Consider the following 19,913-nt stretch of genomic DNA (forward strand, 5'->3'; position numbering starts at 1 on the left):
CTTTGTGGTTTTTAATCGGACAATCTTGTGCTCTTGTGTCGATCTTGGATGTGTTCACCACATGATCTGTGTGGATCACTCTTTTCTCTTGTGGTTCCCTCATAACCATAGACTTACATGTTTTGCATGAACTTGCTTTTTTAAAGTCTTCTTTCAAGATTATAGAAAGGGCTGGTGAAGGCTGAAACTTTATTTGCTCTACCAGGATTATTTAAATTTTATGTTACTTCAAGCAATTCTATTTGTTTTAAATGGGTGATGATGGTAACCATGTATCATTAATCATGTAACTTTGCTAATCAGCTATTTTTGTTAAGTTTTGGAATATGAAACCATAATAAGGAGGAATACAGTGAGACATACCAATTTATTTCCATCATTCATGTAAGTCAGCATAGTTCAAAATGAGAACATAAGTATCCCACGAGGTCAAGTCTGCCTAGCCTAGTGGCAATAGGAGACACTAACTGCTTTAAATATTTTGATCTATATTTCTAATTTACATGAAAGGCTGATTGTGAGTTGCTTGTTCAATGTGAAGTACTATAATAATACTTGTATTACTCTTTATATGACTTAAATGTTATTAATAGAAATCAAAATATATCTATAGCTAAAAAAGAGTGGCTTAACTTTCTCTTTACAAAGCTTATCAGTGATCTCATTGGGATTAAACATTCAAAAGGTGCTCTGCTGCTTTAATCAACAGCTGGCAAGATTGGGCTGCATCACCTTTTCCCATTTGAGGTTAAAGGGAAAACTGCTGACTTCTAGGATAGGTGAAATTCTGCCTTGGAATAACTCTCTGGATGCTTGTAGGTGGGCTCAAACTCCTTTATGTACATTTCTAAGCTTTCAAGTCAGCTCAAACCTTTGACTCTGGACAATGCTGCATGTGTTTAAAGGTAATTTACAAAGAATGATGCAGGTATAGTTTTGTATCTGTGTAGGTTTTATTGTAATACTGCTTAGAATATTTATTTGTATAAAGGTTTTTGTATAAAGACTTTTGAGTCTTGCAGAAGCATCAAGCAGCACCTGGCCTGTCTGTGCAATACTGTGCTCATAAGGTTAGCACAATCCTGCTAAAATATACCAAGTTTACTAAGCATCAGGTGTCCCGATATCTGCATGATTCAGATAGCAAATGAGTATCCAAATCAGGGTGCAGGGGTATGTTGTATAGAAAGAGTTGTAAAGAAAAGCAGTCATGTATATGTGTAAATCATATGAAGTGCCTCATGTGTAAGGCATATAAGGTGTGGCTGGGGTGTTTAGCCTGGAGAAAAGAAGGTCTCAGGGAGACCTTATTGTGCTCCACAACTGCCTTAAGGGATGTTGTAATGAGGTGGGGATCAGCCTCTTCTCCCAGGCAACCAGTGTGAAAGGAAATGGCCTCAAGTTGTTCTGGGAGAGAATCAGGTTGGACATCAGGAGAAATTTTTTCACAGAAGGCCTTGTTAAGCATTGTAATGGGCTGCCCAGCAAGGTGGTGGAGTCACCATCCCTGGAGGTGTTCAAGAAATGACTGGATGTGGCACTTAGTGCCATGGTCTAGTTGGCAAGCCAGTGTTCCATCAAAGGTTGGATCTGATGATCTTGGAGGTCTTTTTGAACCTCAGTGATTCTGTGATTCTGTAGGACACAGTTTTGTCAGGTGTGTTTCATGGACATGCATGAACAAGCACAATGTCAAGAGGAGTGCATTAGGACACTCTGCAAACAACATGGGTCTAACTAAGCCTTTACCACTGACCTTAGCCTGAAATCCTTCTTTATGAGGCAAGATTAGCACCCTTGGCCGCAGAAGTATCTGCTGAGCTGAGTGCACATACACAGAAAGAGCACCTAAGAGGACTCCAGACTTGCATGTGGCCAATTTCCCCATGAACAGAGGAGCATGGGTGTATCTAATTATAAATGTACCATTGCTGGGGCAGTTTAGAACAGATATAATATGGAAGAAGAGTAAAGCACCTGAAAAGGATTCACTGTCTGCCCAGAAGCCCTCTGGAACTATTTGAAAACCCAGGAGAAGTTGCAGGTTTCTGAATCACAGTGGTTTAAGCACCTTGGAAGGAGTAAACGACAAGTACTCTCTGTGCTCTCATTTGTGCTCTGGCTACAAATAACTATTGAATTGAAAGAGAGGGGGTGGGAGGGGAAGGGAATTGGACACCAAAACAACAGAAATAATTCTCAAAAGACACACTAGAAAACAAAATTATTTTCTCTTGGTATTTAACTGTTTTTATAAATCTTCTCATGCGGGTTTGCTCCCGATTCTTTGCCATACTTCTGGGCCTTAACATCTCTTACCTAGTTGTTAGAGGACAGCAGCTCCTCAAAAGAAATTAACTGATGACCTACTAAGTCCTGGTTTCTGATTGTGGGCTGTGGCAAAATTGACAATGATGGAGCTCTGGTTTAGTGCTCCTGGTCTGGCACCTAGTAGGTGACTTGGATAGAATTTAGGTGTTTAAGCACAAGTTGTTATAAAAGGCATTGCAAGTACAGTTTGAGTGGGGCCTTAACATTATTTCATGGGAGGTATCTAATTTGGAGATGCCTTAATTTTTATTCTGAAAGTTCCATGGTTTTCAGTGCCTCTGGGTGGATGAAGAGCTGCTGATTATTCCGGATATTGTTCTACATGTTGCTGTGTTTTACTCACTTATCATTCAGTGTGAAATATGGAAATATTTCTGTGATTACCCTGTAACTGCTGGACTAAAGATATAACACTTTGGTACCCTAGATCCCTCAATCATAGATGTTCACTTGAGTAGTCAGTTCTGCAGACACATAAACACACCAGTACCAATGGCAATCAGAAAACAATGACTCCCTTGTTCAAAGGGAATGTTACAGCTCCTTTTCATGTGTGTGACAGCTCCTACCTGTTACAGCCTTAACGACTGGGTTCAGCTTTTTGAGTTAGGCTCCCTGTTATTAGGTGGATGTAGCAGAGTTTTGCTGTATGCTTTGCTAGAAAAGCTGCTGGTGTTAAGTATAAGTTATAAATTAAAGCCAAGCCATATGTGTCTTCTTCATGAGAAGAATGAACATTTGAATAAAACACATATGACATCTCAGTTTAATGAGCTTTGTAGGTGATAGATTAAATAAATATTTTTCTGTAATTAATTAGAATTTAAAAAATCAGGAAGTGGTAACTTTTGCTTTCTCAAATGTTTAATTGATAATACCTGCAAGTATATAAGCAACCTGTTTTCTGATGTTAACAATGTTAAGGATAATTAAATAAAACCAAAACCCAAACCAAACAAAAACCCTTCTGAAGAGTTCCCAGAATAAAAGCAGCAAAATATAAATTGACATTTATTTTTTCTGCAAGAAACCTCATTGTTTGAAAAGAAGCAGCAGTTAATAGAAACTGATTATAATAATTTTTCTGCTCTCTTATCCCCTAACACACTTCTTAAAACTACTTTGACTGGAGAATTCTGCTGCATAGGAGCACACCCGTGACCCAGCTGCTCCTGTTTAGTCCTATTGCAGTGCTATGTTCCTGGCAGTGTGCACACAGCATGCAGCATGGCATGTGTGGGGTACTGCTGATCACTGATGGATACTGCACTGCTGGATCTGGGAAACTGGGAATAACTTGTACCTGTAGCAAGTACAGTGGTGGACTAAGTAATGCTTGATGTTGTTGCAGGTACTGCTTCCCCCTTTACTAATGCACCTTCCTCTCTTTCACAAAGCACTGAGATTCTCAAGCAGTGCAGCAGACAGGGCCTTTAAAAAAACCAAACAAACTTTCAGCCAAAGATCTCAGAGGACCTGTGACCTACTATCAATTAAATCTTCCTTGGAGCTGGGCTGTGTAGCTAGCATTGTACTAATTTATTACAAATGAAAAATTTGATACAAAGAAATAAAAACTGTTACCTAAGTAGTATAACCGTATTGGTCTCATCTCCTTTTCTACCTCTTGTGGCAGAGACTTGGATTTGAAAAGCCTCTCATTTCTTCTAGACAGTATCATGTATTATTAGATAAGTAATCCTGCTACTTGGATATGTTGTCATTTCCTTTCAGATAAAATCAAACATAATACTAGATCTTAAAGTTTTAGCAAAATTTACAATCAGTAATTTTTTTCAACTACCTGGGGAAAAATGTTTAACTGGGCACAGCACTTGACTCTACTTAATTCAGTGTAATCATTGTGTTAGTGTATTCAAATTTCCAGGCATCCTGAGTAAAAGATGATTAAGATAAGTAGGTTACAACTTGGTTATCATCAAAGCCAACTAACACAGGAGTTATGTATAAGGCTGCTTGCGTTTTGGATCCTGAGCGATGCAGAGAGCAACACATTCTTCTGCTCTTTTCCAGCAATACCTGGAAGAATGGAAAGAGAGATGATCCAATGGATCCAAGGGAATTACACACTCAAACCAACAAATGAAACCTTGATGCTATTGAAGAGCTTTTGCCATGCTCCATATCTTCGTTTTCATTCTCTCTGGAAGCTATTTTCCTTTATGTATATCACATGTGTCAAGGCTATGATACAGCTGTATGCATCCTACTTCAGGAACAGAGCTGTATTCTCAGCCTGAACCCCAAAACTTCCTGCATTGATGTTGCCTAAGCCTGGTCTGATGCTTCAAGAATCTGCTGTGAGTGCTAGTGGGTGGATACATGCCATCTATCTTTGTGTGGTCTTCTGCATGCTGCATTTTCTTGGTTGTGCTTATCCTTTTTATTTATTTATTTTAATTTTCTCCAGCTTTTATCATAAGAGGTGAACTAGAATGAATGTCTGGCTTTTCCTCCTGAAAACACTTTTGCCCTGAGAAATAACAGAGGCTACTGCAGATCCTGCATTCACAGATGCTGTGTTTCTGCACCAGTGATGCCCAACGTGGTGTAGAATTGAATACACAGAATTTATGTTGCTGGAAGCTGGGAAATCATGCACTGAACCACTGTTCATCTCTACTCACGTAGACTGGGCACGGACAAGCAGGCTGTCACCAGCAGAAAGAGTCAGGGTTTTACCATCCATGGCAACAGTTGATGTCCCCTCCTGAAGGGAAAGAAGGCTTTCAATTTTCCACGTCCTGTCCCCAGCAGAAAGAAAGCACTGCAAGTGTGGAAATCTTTCCCACTGAAAGAACACCTCAAACCTGCTCTGTTTCATGAGGTCTAGCTAAATATTCAGTTGATCTTGCCTAACGCTATTAGCATAAATAAAAATATGTTTCATTGTTCCCCATTGTAAAGCAGCAGTCTGTTGCCTGATTCTTGGGGTACACAGTCACCAATCTAACCTAGCAGCCTGCAAGTTGGGACAGCTCCAGAAATTAGAGAGAGAATCTTCCAGAGTAGTTCAAGCTCCTCTTCTGCTTTTCTGGTTCCTGAATCAGGAAGCAGAAAAGTCTTGAATGGCAGTTCACAAGTCAGCAGGAAGCTTATTGAAATTGCTAAGAGTCCATCCATATTGGAATGGACTAGTTATCATCTTGTTAAGCAGGGGAGCCAGGTTCTTTCCAGCCATAAGGTCTTGATTCCACAGGCTGATGTAAGCTGCAGTGTAAACAAATGTCTTTTGAGATTATTATGTCTTTAATTAGTATTTGACAGTCCCTGTGAATTTCAGCAGAAGAGTAACTAATAGAAATATCTGCCTCTCAAGCTAGCCTGACTTGTGTAAGCAAAACCAAGCTTTTCTCTGTTTTTCCTTTGGGGTGCAAATGTATTCTAGAAGCAAGTTGAATGAAGGACATCTGGATCACCTGTGACTGTAATTTAGAACAAGTTTTCAGACCTTATTAGCCTATTCTACTCGATTCCAATTTGACTTCAGTATGAGGACAAATGTTTCAAGGCATAACTAAGAGGTGATGTTGCTTTATTGCTTGGAGGCATTCTGATATATTTACAGGGTATAGCCTAGGTAGGGTGTATTAAAACCCCTAGCAAGGATGGATGCCAGTATCTCTGTCATCAACGCACATGACTGTCATGGGGTGGCTTTATGATGTGTATCCCATATTCCTGCCCTATGCCCAGAAATTAATTTTGTGCCTTTCTATGCCTTTAAATTGAGCCTGAGAGGGAGGAGGAAAAACTGAGCAAAGCTTCTTATAAGCAGTTTGTAGTTTGTTCAAGGTCACACAGAGATAGAGACAGCTCTCTGCATTCAGCTGTGGCAGGAGAGCGAGAGAGGAGGGAAGCACCCAGCTTGCCTTCTTTCCAGCCAGCTTTCGGCCAGTTTTTCAGCTCCTCTTCCTCCAGAGAGTTAAACTTTTGTTTTCCTGGGACTTCATTTTTATTTATTCCCCCCCCCCCCCCCCCCCCCCCTTTTCTCTGCTGGATGGTTTCAACATCAGAATACCTCAGGAGGAATTTCCACCGAGGCCTTGGCCCTGGAGGTGGGCCTACCACCCCGTCCCAGCTCCAAGGAGGGAGAGGGAAACCGTGGAAGGACTCTGAAATTTTCCCAGGTTTTCTCTCTACAGCGAGGGGTTTTATTATTTAGCACTATTATCCTATTCCCGTGTATTTGTTAAACAAATGGTTTTTATCTCTTTCACTTTCCTTCGAGGAAAATTTATTTTTTCCCGAACCTGGTGGGGGGGGGGGGGGCTGGTTATAAGCTGCCTTTTATCAGAGGATATATTTCTAAATTTGGCCAAACCAGCACAATGATGAGGAAAAAGAGGCTATTTTTATTGTGGCAGTACTTTACAGTTATTTTTCATTACAGTTTAACACTGAAAGGTGGTGCCTATTGGTGATCTTTTCTATGTAAAGGAAGGTAATCATCCCAGTTTCTGTTGCTAGAAGGCTTTACTACTGTTCACTCTGAACTGAAACATGAACTCATCAGTTAACAAGTGTGAATTGCCACATACCAGCTGCCATATCCAGATATCCGAATTCTTTTTACTTTTCTCAGTTGTTCCTGGTCCATAAGCTATAACCTTGAAAAAAAAAAGTAAGAAAAATAATGGTTTCATCCAAGTGGCCAAAGTGTCCATATTCATCTTCCAACAGCATTTAAAACATTCTATTTTTACAGGGGAATATTCATAGAAGATGACGTTATTTTTACAGACATTAAAATTCACACTGTTTGGTATTCTCATATTGATTCCTACTGATAAAAAGGGAACTGATCACACCTGCCACTCCTTATGCTCCTCTGCATCCTCGCTTATCTATTCCTTCTGCCTCCTCCCACTCTCAGTTTTGCATCTATATGCTTCCTGCTTCTGTTCTTGGAACAGGCACTTCCTCCTCATGAACTCTGGGCCCTGTCAAGAGCCTGTTGAAGTAGAAAAGTTTCTTCCATTAACATTAAAAAAGCTGCAGACAGGACTTCATCTTTCTCATTTTCTGCACCCTCTGTGTTATTCCTGACATTCCCACACTGTCACTTTGCTGTCATCTGTATTGGATGCTATGGAGTGTGACTCCAAGTAATTCCGGGGAAGAATATGTTTTGTAAACATCATGCATACAGCACAGATATCAAATGCTGACAGCTTCATTTACACTCAAACTAGGCTGTGTTTAACTAAGCTGTGAAGTGAAATGTTTTAGGGCAGCTCAGGCTATCTGGTGCTGTCCAGTTTTTCTTGTTTCCACTTTATATAGATTGAGGAGGAAGAAAAAAAGGGTATTTACACACTCAGATTAGACTTGGACCATGAAATGCTGCTCAAACACATAGAGAAGCTGGACACACTTTAGTTATTTGCATCACACTGGTGCTTCTGATTTGGGAAATATGGGGAGAGGGACAGGGGAATGGAGTGAAGGAGCTGTTTTAATCCCAAAGGAAATGAACATAAATAAAGTTCAGGTTGATTCTGTAAGTGGAAGGAAAGAGCTAGAAAGCCCCTGCCCTAAGCTAGTCAAATCAATGGACCAAACCAGGTACTTCTGGCGGGGTGCATAACTTTATCTGCCGACTATATATTGTTCCCAGGCCTGGATTCACTCAGTCTGAACAGTAGCCACCAATTATCTGTACCTTTAAAACTATCCCTCTCTTTTCAGAGAAATTAGATCCCCCTACCTCTGTTTCAAAGTTGTCTCCAAACATACTCAAGGATTTCTTCTGTTTTATTTCACTGCGATGATCATTTAACCAGCTCGAGAAAGAAAATGGCTCCATAACAGAGCTGGAATTCAGTGGGAAAGGTGTTTCTTTCAGAAGTTCATCTGTAAGCAAGGCAGAGGGCTATCAGTGATACTTGCTTCCCTTGCTCTTTGCAAACATTTTACTTGAGGGATCAATTTATAGATGCTACCTAGCTAAAAGTCAGTTGTAACAGTCAGCAGTGCTATGGTCATTATCAGGACTTTTTGAGATTGTAAAATCATATGTTATTTGTGTGTCTTTATGGAGTGAATGCTTCAAAGGTGTTGTCAACTGTGTATTTAAACAGTATGCAATGCACTACCTAGTTCTTCCTGGCATATTCCTCATTCTCTTTCAGACCAGCTTTTGCACTGGTAAAATATGATGTATCATCTCTGAGTCTTTGTTCATATCATATCCCTCTAAAAGTGGGCTTGGGCCTATAGAAGCAGCTTATTCTACATCTCTCACATAGTTAGTACTGGCTTTTATGTTTCTTCTCCCCTATGTGCTTTTACATACATCGACCACAGTGAAGCAAACAGATTAGTACAACCTAAAATTTAATACAATGTATTTTTTGTGGTGTTCTTGGAGTTGTATCTGGATTTAATTTCCAGTAATTCTCCTTCATAAATGATTTGATTTAAAATAGCGGGAGGTCTAATTGCAGTATCAGTATAGCTGGCAAAACTCAAGATTCGTGCTGCAAGTTGCTGGTATATGAAATGAGCTTTAGTTATTTACCAGCTCACAGTGAAGTGCAGAGACAGAGAAATTGCCTTGGTGATTCGAAGTAGTTTGTTCTGAGACGCCATGGGGGAACAACCATTGAGGAATTTCAAGCAGTAATGCCAACCAGCTGCTGGAAAACTCCCTGGATGGTTTGCTCCCAAATGTATTGTGGTAATAAACTCACAGCCAAATCTTAGTCTAGCTGCTAGTAATAGAACAGCTCTTTCTTAAGTATTAGTGTATTCACTATGCAATATTATATTGGTTCTGTTCTAATGCTGAATTTCACTGCTCTGTAGTGTTTTGAATGTATCATTTCAGTTTTTCATTAAAGACCACTTTGTACACAGTTTTTGAACCATATGTGGGAGGGTCAGTGCATCCAAGGGATAGCAGTGCACTGAAGATGCTGTTGCTGTTCATGGAATCCCAGTAAGCACTAAGTACACCCATCTCTAGATAATCTGGGTGGGATCCTACCCCTTTTGCTGTAGAAAGTTTTTGCTCTTCAAATTTCTTCTCCATTATATTGGGAGGTTTGACCTGAAAACCCCCTGTGGTCCCTTCCAGCCTCACCCATGCTGTGATTCTGTGATATTAAAATAACTGTATTTTTAAAATTAATTTCTCTTGGCAATGCCTCTTTCAGGAAATTTTGAAAGTAATCTGAAGAAATCTGCAGCAAAAGAAATTTTTTTGTTTGAAAGCTTTTTTTTCCCCCCCTACTTTTACATTATTTAACTCAAATATTAAAAACAAATTTTACTGAAAAGCAAACTCCTCCAGAGAAACTAAGCAGCACCAAAAGAAAAAAAAAAGTCTTTACATTATATTTATTTTAATCTGGATTTGTAAGCATTAACAAGATATAGTCTTGAACGTTCTGTATCTTATTGTCTGATAACTAAAATGCAGTGTTAAGATAGTTGGTGATTCATTTTTGGTGCTTTATTTTCCTCACTGCAATATGACTGGGGCTTTTTTCCTTAATTTTCACAGGTTTATTAAACACCCATTGGAGGTAATTAGGAACACATACACACTTTGTCCTTAAATTATGGATATGTGCAAATGAGGCTGCATTGGAAAATTGCTTTTTTGACTAGGGACTGATATAAAACAAAGGTTTAAAATATTATGATATACGTTCAGACACAGCAGAGGAGGAAAAGAAAAGAAAATTTATCAGAAATTTTATGAGAAGGTACTCAGTACAACTGGTGTTCCAAAACACATTAAAATATTTTGTTCTGTTAATAGTCAAAATCATTACCAGTTGTGTTTGTTTGTTTTATTTTGTTATCAGGACAAAACTCATCATTTGAATTTAGAAAAGTTTCTTGTAGTTTTGGAGTACAAAACAGTTACCCATTGGTAGAGCTTTCTACTAAAATGCATGTCCTAGCTGAGAGAGGTATGTTGGCTTTTGATGGTGGGTTTTTTGTTTGTTTGCTTTTAAAACACAAAAACCATATTGCACCTGGTAGGATAAGAGGCAAATAGTGAGATATCAACAAATACTGAGATGCCATGAGTATCCTGCTCAACTTGGGGAATATTTCTTCTCCACACTTTAAAAATTTCAGCATCTGACAAGTAAGTTCAGAATTTATGTGCTGGAGACTGAATAGCAAAAAGCTGAGTCTCAAGGATGGGCACTGTGGTATTTTAGGCAAACAGAACTATGAATGTTCCCCATGAGTTGCAAGGAATTTGGGGAAAAAAGCCAAAGTACTTCTTTATATTTTGACCAAGAAGCAACACAAATCAACAATAAGAAGTCTAAGTTTATATCTTAACTTCTGTCTCTTACTCTCCATAAACATAATTTTGCTATTTTCCCCTTTCTGCTTATCTCTGAATCCAGTTGCCCTGATCACCTGGGACAACACACACGGGACAACAGCACAGAGTGGCCTGTGCCTACTTGGGGCCAGTGTAAAGTGTAATACATCCTTCACTGTCCTTTCTTGCTTGTGATAAACAGGCACTATCTAACAGTTTCATTTACTTTCAAGTAAAGGTGGACTTTTCTTTATTTTGACTTTTAAGTTCCTCAGTTTAAGAGCTTTTTTTGGACACTTGTCTTATCAGCAGGCCCTGGCCTGCGATGGGGTTTTGGCTTAATACTACTTTTGATGTTAATGACACTTGCTCAGCGACAGCATAATGGCCTTTGACAACTGTGCCTGCATGGAATTAACCTTTTAGTGTGACCCAGTATGATGATTTGATTCTGTTACTGCAGAACAAATGAGAGAGCACAGTGGTGATGAGGTACGTGACACATGTGTGACATTTCAATAGACAACTTGACTGAGTCCTTATTTAACCCCGATGCTGATCCCTTGCATGATGCTAAAAGCTGTAGGTGTCCTAATGCTTGTGGACTTGAGCTAACAAGCTACAATGAAGAGGATCCAATCTCTTGCAGTTCCACATATACTGAAGCCTGGTGCTTCTAAAGGAACTGAGTATTTCTAATCAGGCTAAAGGCTTATATTTAGATATTGTTGCATATATTTCTGTTTTGCCTGTACGTTTCCTTTCAATAGTATCTGAGCAAGTGCAAGCCTGTGTTTCTGGAGTTCTGCTCTAGCAATACTGTGAGACAAGGAGACAACATGTTTAATGATGGTAAAGGTAAAAATGTGCCAGCAAAATGCAAGAAAATAGCACTTCTAAGCTAGTCAGCTAAAAGTCTTGTACAGGTTTTTCCAAGTAATATAACACCGAGTGGAACATCAAATCTAATATTTTCTTACTTTTTCAGACATCCATTTAAAAGTTCAATACTAAAGTCCATTTCTATAGGTCTTTACTATTAAAAATTTTTATCACAGCAATGTGTTCTTGATGGGGATTATAGTTTTTTTCAGGTTTTAATTACAATGTGATATCGTGTTAAGCTGAAAAATACATTGTGTTTATTGAATGAGTTTGTAAATATTTAACAAAGGAAATTACAGGTTTTAGAGGAAGTTGACTTCAGTTAAACCATACTGAGACTGAGAATATTAAACTGGCCAAAAAAGGAGAAAACAGCTTGCAAGAAAAGAGCAAGTTCAATGTACAGGTAGTTACAGCCTCAACAGAGACCATCTAAAGAGTTTGAGCTTGCTGAAAGTACTGTGCTTCTAATAGCAATAAAGAGAACAGGTAAAAAAGATTGCACTGACCTACTGGGTGTATGTGGTTGTATTTGCTTACCCCAAACTCACATGTTGCATGGAAGGCCACCCTTCCCTTCCCTGGTGATGCCCGTAATCTTTCTTGTCAAGAAATCAGACTATCTCATTCTCTGAGTCTTTCTTGAGCCCTACTATTCCCAAGCTCTTCACATAGCTCTTGTTTCTTCAAGATTTGTTCAAAGGAAAGAAGTAGTTAAGCACTTGAAATATATTTAAATAAGGTGAACTAATTGCATGTTGGTTTTTATGAAAAACTATCAGTGATGAAAGAGTCACTTCTAGACAGCACATTCTAGATGGAACAATGTTCAAATCTTTAAACCCTCTTATATTCTAATTATCCCACCATCCTAAGGTGCTGTGCTGCCTCAGAAAATAGTCTGTCCCTACATTCTGTGCCTCCATCTCCATGCAAGGATGTGACACAGCCCTTTACAAATGGCGTCTCCCTCTACAACAGCAGAAGACATCATTATTCACAGTGGAGTAATTGAATCCTCTTCGTTTTTTCATCCTTTAACTGAGCGTAAAATGGTTCAGACTAGGGATAAAGAGCCCATGAATTATTTTTAAATTAGGTATTAATTTATTTCTGTACACTTTCTAATAATAATTTCCATCTCTTCAATACTATATCATAATGAATAATTCCAATGATAGAGTTTTGCAGCATTTCACATTTAATTTCCAATCCCAGCAATAATACATTCCCTGGGATGTTTTTCCCATATGTGCCTACCTAATTTCTATGAAAAAATCTGTTTTATTCTCCAAGTTAACAGAAATGTCAATGAGACTAGTAAGACTTTAATACCTCTGCAAATAAAACCTGTGAAATGAGGGAAGTAACTTCAGACACCTGGGTTTGAAAAAACAAGTAGTTAGCCCAGTCCATATAAAAATCCAGAGTGAAAGCACTGACAGTGAATGATTACTTTGAAGGTTGTTGGTTCATTTCCCTGTCATTGAATATAGATGCAGAAACATTTAGTTGAAAATACAGCACTCACTTGGTGCAATCATACATTTCCCTGTGTAACTGTATTTGTTTTTGTGGCATGCCGAGAATTGGCATGACTGCTAATTTATGACTTGTCCATGTAATTATTTCTAGGCACATTTTTCTTTGTGTCATTAAATCTATGCTGGAAACTGAACAACTTTTTTTTTTTTTTTTTCTTTCTTAATTGAAACTAAGAAGTTTGATGAGGAAAGCTTTGAAAAATATTTTTGTAATATAGAAATAGAGCTTTTTCAAAAGGAGATATCATCAGTTGAAGGAAAGGAATAAATTAAACCAAAAAAAGTCACTATTTAGGGCATAATTCTTTTTAATGGTTCTTCATGATGTAGCTAGGTTATTGTAATTAAGAATGACAAATTGTATTGAGAAATGCTGTCCATTTTTCCAATCCCAAAATAAAGAATCTTAATTTTGTTTCTGAATCTGCTTTTTATAACTGTGGACATTTCATTAATCCTCTTTGTATGTAACTTCGGTTTCCATAGAATAGGAATAGGATATTTCATTATAACATGAGTTAAGACTTTGCTCTATTGGTGAGACAATGATTTGTATAGCATGTGTGAGCTATTACCAGTAAATAGCTTTAGAAACACTAGTGAAAATGTCAGATGAACTCCATTAGTGAGTTTTCTGTTTCAGATGTTGCCATCTGGGGAGCATTTAAGAGCGTAAGGAAGAAAGAAGCTACTTTATTACAGAGAATGTACCTGCTGTGAAACTGCTGAGCTTTATAGCTCTTAAATATTTCTTATTTTTTTCACAAAAGTCTGAACAGAAAGGAAAACAACTTTATAGGGAATGTCTTCCTATTTCTCTGATAGGTTTATTATGTACATTATGCACTAAAGGTTGGTAGTTGCTTGATTCACATGCTGAAGCATTAGGAGAGCTCCCAGAGCCTACAGTTTATGTTCTGCCCCTCTATGAGGAGGCTCACTTGAGAATATTGAGGGAGAAGCAAATTTCTTACTGAAGACTTTCTTAGGGTTTTTTTTTTGGTGTTGGCTTTAGCAGTTCTGGACTCTAGGAGCCTAATGAACTTTTTGGCTCCAGAGAATGTGCAGCCTGCAGTCCTGGGTCTTGGATGATACATTGTAGTTTGGAATTAAAAAGCTCAGTAGAAGTTTTCATATGGAAAATTATAGCAGCCATACTCCAGACATGGTAGTCCTACTTTATTTCTGTATTTAATATTGCTGACTTAGGTTGGTCTGTCTGAGTAGTTCATTTTCAGTATGAGCTCTGTACTCATTAGGGACTGATGTAGAGTAGAAAGTATTTAAATATGAGGGGAGGGGAAATAGATGAAGCCAGTGAGAGGTAACATGCTTATAAGAATTAAAGGGTTATATTATATGGCTCTATTCCCTTCTTCCACCTAAATACCCTTTGCAGTTTACGTGCAGCTTCAGGAGAGATATAATCATGACTTGGAAGTTACTTAAAGGATCAACATATGACAGGCTAAAGATTAATAGTGTATTTATGTGGTCATTGTCAGAAGAGAGCAATGAGGATGATACAGGAAAGGAGAACATTCACATTGTTGATAAAAGTTACAGAGATGGTGTTTTGGAGAGCTGTATAGTGTTGATGGGTCTAGACAGTTTATTAAGTCTCTGTATTGGTTTGAATACTGTCCTGTCCGGGAGACCTCCTGGTGGCTTTTTGAAAAATAAATGCCATAGAGGCTTAGTCTTTAATATCTAAATGCTCATGTGCTGGGTTTTTTAATACAAGTACTCAGGGCAGAAAGAAGTACTGTATTATAGAAGAGGAGTGATCTATCTAGGTATGCTGGAAGTCCTTAAAATGAGAGAAAAGAGAATCAAACAGTTCATTTTCTAAACAGGTGCATAGCAAATAAAACTTATGTTTAAAATTAGCATTCTTGTTTAAAAAAAAAACCAAAAAATGGAGACAGTATCTTTAGAATTATTTCAGTGTACTTAAAACAGAAAAGCACAAATATTTATACAGTTATTTTAAGTTCAAAAGCATGGCCCTGTATTTGCTCTACTACAAATGAAGACAGAATTTCTTCCTGCCTGTTTTTAGTTTTCTGAGGTAGCTTTAATTGAATTAACATTGCTCACCAGCCAGTTAACTGAAAATAAGAAAAATTAGAAGACTAAAGATCTGCTTGTTTTTATATATCAGTGAAACAAGACTGAGCAGCAAATACTGTCTACACAGGTTCACTGGATTAGCTGCAGAGGATGACAGTACAGAGGCTGATTTTTATAAGGTAAGCTGAGCTTACCCTTATAACTTGCTTAATAGCACTGCTGAGACCACAAAACATTTACAGAGCATGCCCTAGGCTCTATGGTATTGCTGCTTCATTGACTGAAGAAAGTACCTTATTTTTCATACTCATTCAATTCCTTAGGTTTTGTTTGCCCTGAATTACAAACATAAAAATGTTCTGTATTCTAACCATGCTAACCAGATTCTTAGTCCAGATTGTAAATTACCCTAGATACACCAAATATCAATGAAAGTTTTGCTAGTGAAGTCACTACAGGACTGTTTTTTCTATTATAAATCTGCATGTTCACTGACAATAATGCTTTTATGGGAAATAAAATTTCATTGATAATTAGAAGCAGATTAATTTGGGTAAGCAAAAACCTGACATTCTACCTATACCGCTGATGTTCATGAAGTTCATTTTCAAACACACCTCACCTAGGAAAAATTTTTTTCTTGTAGTTTTTTTTCCCCATCAAATTACCCCTAAAAGAAGTCTGGATTATTTTGGGCATGGCAGGAAAAGCTTTTCAGCTTCTGGTTACTTCTGCAAATACTATTCAGCCATCACTGTTTACTAGAACTGAGGTTTCTCTGTCTGAACCGTCTCTTGTCCTCTTGACTAGAAAAGTGGGATGAAATAGATACATCGGGAGAATCTTGGTCTCAGGCTGATTCAACTGAAAGTAGCAAGAGTTGTTTTGATAACTATGATTCCTCATTTCAAAAGATATGCAAAGTAACCCAAACCAACCCATCTTGAGAGTTCCACGTATAGCCTATATCCTAAATATGTTCACATTTTTGATAAAAAAGAGGGGAGAGTATTGCCAAACTTTATTTCTACACATGGAAACAAAACAGTCTAGTAATAAACTACAGCACGGTTCCAGGGAAGATGCCTCAAGTAAGGATTGCATGCAATATATATTTCTGGTTGTATTTTTCCTGATGGGACTTGAGTCCCTCTTCTGCTGTCTCTTATACTCTGATTGCCCTGCTTTCAGAGGGACTTTCCCTGCTATTGGCTAAGCCAGAAGCCATAAATAAATCAAGAAAAGGTCTGGATTTAGAGCATTTTTTTTTGTGTTTATTTTTTTTTATATGGTGTTTTTTGAAAAGCATTTGGAGCTTGATTGATTCCATTTACAGCTTTCCTCTAAGAGTGAGCTGCAATCAAGGATTTCTTTGAAGATGTTTTTCTTCAAATTTATTCCATTTCTCTCTAAGAAGGTGAGGCACTAGTTCAGGCTTATGTAGAGAGGAACCTGAGAGTGCTTCAGCTGGCACTTTTAAACTGAGGGGATTCTGGATTTTCAGAAGAGAAACTGAAAAACAAGGCTGAAACTCCATCCTCTGCATAGGCCAGCACAAACAATTTAAGATATGTGTTGAGTGAAACATCATGAGCAACTGGTGGTAGCTTTTTATATATTACAAATGCCATGCTGGTTTCTGAACTCTACTTCTTAAAAGAAAAAAAAAGAAAAGCGAGCTGCTGAGGGAATAAATCCAAAGCATTATTTTTCTGTCAGCTGGGTTGCCTTCAGACCGAACATATTACCAGCTTACTTCTATCTCAGTCAAACTCTGTTTGATTTTTTTAACACTGTCAGTCTCACTGACAGTTACAGGAGATATAAGCTAAAATTTTTGTAATTAAAAATGTGGGGTATTTTCCTCATGTGTAAGACATCACTGAGATGTTGAGCTACTTATTGTCCACGAAACCTGAAAACTGGAAAAAGAGAGCTGTTCCCCAGGCTGAAAACCTGCCAGGTAAATTACAAGAAAAGACCTTTTGTACTGGATTTATCAATACCAGTTTATCAGAATTATTTGTTTAAAAAAAAGGTGTCAGGATATATTATAGCTTCTGATTGATTGTCATGTTTGTTTTTTAGCTCTAATCTTCTGCCAAAATATTAACAATATAAATCTTTAATGTTACTTTGCTTCTGCCCTAATTAATTTGTTACTGACATACAAACTCCTAGCCTGGTGAGGGATGCTTATTGAAAAACCACCATATTGAACAAGAACACTATGTGTGATATGGTATTTTTTTTATTACAGCAGCATCTAGAGGCTTCATCTGAAATTATATTTTCTCTGTTAAACACTGTATGAACATACAGTGAGGCAGTAATTGCCCTTGCCTAGCCCTCACACCCTCCATGCAAAAAAAACCCCAAAGAAACCAAACCACCAACACCCAAACATAGGTGACATGCTCAGACTAAACCACATTTTGATGGGACATAAAAAGAAAAGTAAGATCTTGGAGACAACCCCATTTTGTTTAGAAGAAACATGGAGCCTTTTTCTGAGACTTACATTCTCCCGTCAGTCAAAGAACTAGTGCTGAAAGCTGGTTCAGCAGCAAAGGTTTCAGGCAGGGTTTCTGACTGCTTTACCATTTCCTAATTGCAAGGAATTTAAGGTTGCTGCCCCATACAAAGGACTCTTCTGTTAACTTTTCATTTTGGCGGCAATGTTTTAGTTAACTATTTTTAAGAACTTTGATGTTCATGCAAAAATCAGCTTAACCCAATTTTAGGATTTGAGCAAGAGCTTTGTTCTGTTATCGACTGAGATGGCAGACAGTGACTTTTTTTATGGTGACTATCAAGCAGAGAAATGGGACAGATGTGGAAATAATGTTTCACTGGAACATTTGTCTCAGAGCAATTCATAACAATCATCTTAAAATATTCAGGAATTAATGTGGAGATTAAGGACAGCTGGTTCCAAAAACTTTTTAGAGAGGGGAAACTAAAATTTCTCTTCTTACAAGAGCTACAGAATTCAAGTTTTGAGTGTGACTGGAGGATGACATTCAAGTTAGTCATGAGGTCAAGAGTAGCATAGCTGAGTGCAGTGCACCTAAGCCATACATACATTTCTTGTCTGGTGCAGGACATCCCTCGGTTGTCAGCACAGATGAGACAGCAGAGAGATTTGAAAGAACAAACCTAGCTGAGCAATGGGATTGACTGAACCAGTTAGCATTTGGCTAACTGGTATAGGAACTCTCCAGGAAGGAATCTCAGGCTCTCCTGGAGATTACACAGGCAGTTTCTGCTGTTCTTATGATGATTATCCAGGTGTCAATTAAGAACCTGGCAATGTCATGAAGACTTTCCAGGTAGTTCTTGCAGCAGAACTGACCAGGTTGCACCTAACTAAAGCCCTTCCAAATAGTCCATAGAGCCTGCTCCTGCAGGTGCAGAAATGTTGGTACAGTGTGGTCTTTTGTACATAGTTAAGACACAAGGGTAGTATTTTGGGCATAGTTTATGTTAAGCAATAGCAATGGATCATGCCCATGCTGGGTGCTCATGTAAAGCTGTGGGCCAGCAGGACTGTAAGATTTCAGCAAAACAAGCTTCCCACTGAAGGTGCTGTTGCAATATCCTTGCAATTGAGGCTTTTGTTGCCATGCAGAAAGCAACCATCATGTTTGAGAGATCTGATTTCTAAGGCCAAAACTAATAGATTGGTTTTCTAGAGCAGTCACTTTCTCTATGTCTCTTTCCAACAGTTAAGTGGAGTTACAACTGGAGTATCTGTTCCAGTGTGGAATTTGCAATCATTAGCCACAACAGAGGCAAAATAAAAAATGGGGCAAGACAGCATGGAAATAAAATGTTAAACAGATCAGACCCTACAGGAGCTAAAAGCATCTGGCTTTCTCTAGGTTTCCCAAGAGTAGATCACAGTGTATAGTTACAGGTAAAGGAGTACAAGTAGGTACAGAGTGTATCAATTCAACTCACAAAAATCTCATTATGGGCAGTCAGAAGTGAAATTTTGTTAGTATAAGACTTGAAAGGCACAGAAGGATGGAGATACTAACATTTCACACTAGTATAGTTACCTGATAAGTGGTTATGATGGCATCACGTGACCAAGCAAGATGCTGTTGGTAATCATATATACGGAATTTCCTTGTGGTTGGGGTAATGAAAGGAATTACTTTCCAGAGTAACTTAAATTTACACAATCAGAAAGAAAAACAGATACTTATTTTATGTGGTGAGAATCATTGCTATTCAATCAGCAACTGTTCTAGTTCTGAAATGAATTTGCATTTACCTGGGTTTGGTTTTCCAGTTTTATATTGCCTTGAATTGAAAAACCTGGAATAATTTAAACACAAGTAAAAAAGTCACGTTAACAAAGGTAGGTTAACAAGGACTAGGCAGTAATACTGGCCAGTAAGTTTTGTGCTGAGAATGGATGTGCCAAATCCTCAGCTACTATCACATATATGCAAGACTATACCTATTTTACTGACAGAGGATTTGTCTGAAAGTCCTACAAGATTAATGTCACTAAACACTTCCCTTGTTCACCTTTAGCAACCACTTAACAAACTGATTAGTTAATGACATTCACTTGTTTCCTAGAAAGTAGCTCTCTACCAAATTTGCCAGTCCTGATTATTCGTAAATAATATCAATTAAAAGTATTTAGATTAAAGCAAGAATGAAAGAAGCCCTAAAGCAATTTAGTGCTTTTCCTAGATAACCTAGCATACATCAGTGTCAATTTTTCACCCAATTCTTTTTGCACT

The 19,913-nt window shown here is 38.0% G+C and overlaps 1 protein-coding gene across 1 annotated transcript in view; it reads right to left on the reverse strand.

The window, feature by feature from the left end:
* Window positions 1-4,292: 4,292 nt before the first annotated feature.
* The window catches only part of HAAO (3-hydroxyanthranilate 3,4-dioxygenase), a gene marked incomplete at both ends in the record, with an annotated part of 34,400 nt that continues 18,779 nt past the window's right edge, over window positions 4,293-19,913 (reverse strand). Inside the window, 5 exons of the mRNA XM_082303432.1 lie at window positions 4,293-4,371; window positions 4,980-5,062; window positions 6,894-6,962; window positions 8,063-8,208; window positions 19,433-19,476. Of these exons, the coding sequence (XP_082159558.1) occupies window positions 4,293-4,371; window positions 4,980-5,062; window positions 6,894-6,962; window positions 8,063-8,208; window positions 19,433-19,476 (421 nt within the window). The remainder of the gene's footprint in view (window positions 4,372-4,979; window positions 5,063-6,893; window positions 6,963-8,062; window positions 8,209-19,432; window positions 19,477-19,913) is intronic.

Source organism: Coloeus monedula, assembly GCF_965178545.1.
Source record: "Coloeus monedula genome assembly, chromosome: 2".
In the NCBI taxonomy this organism is placed as follows: domain Eukaryota; kingdom Metazoa; phylum Chordata; class Aves; order Passeriformes; family Corvidae; genus Coloeus; species Coloeus monedula.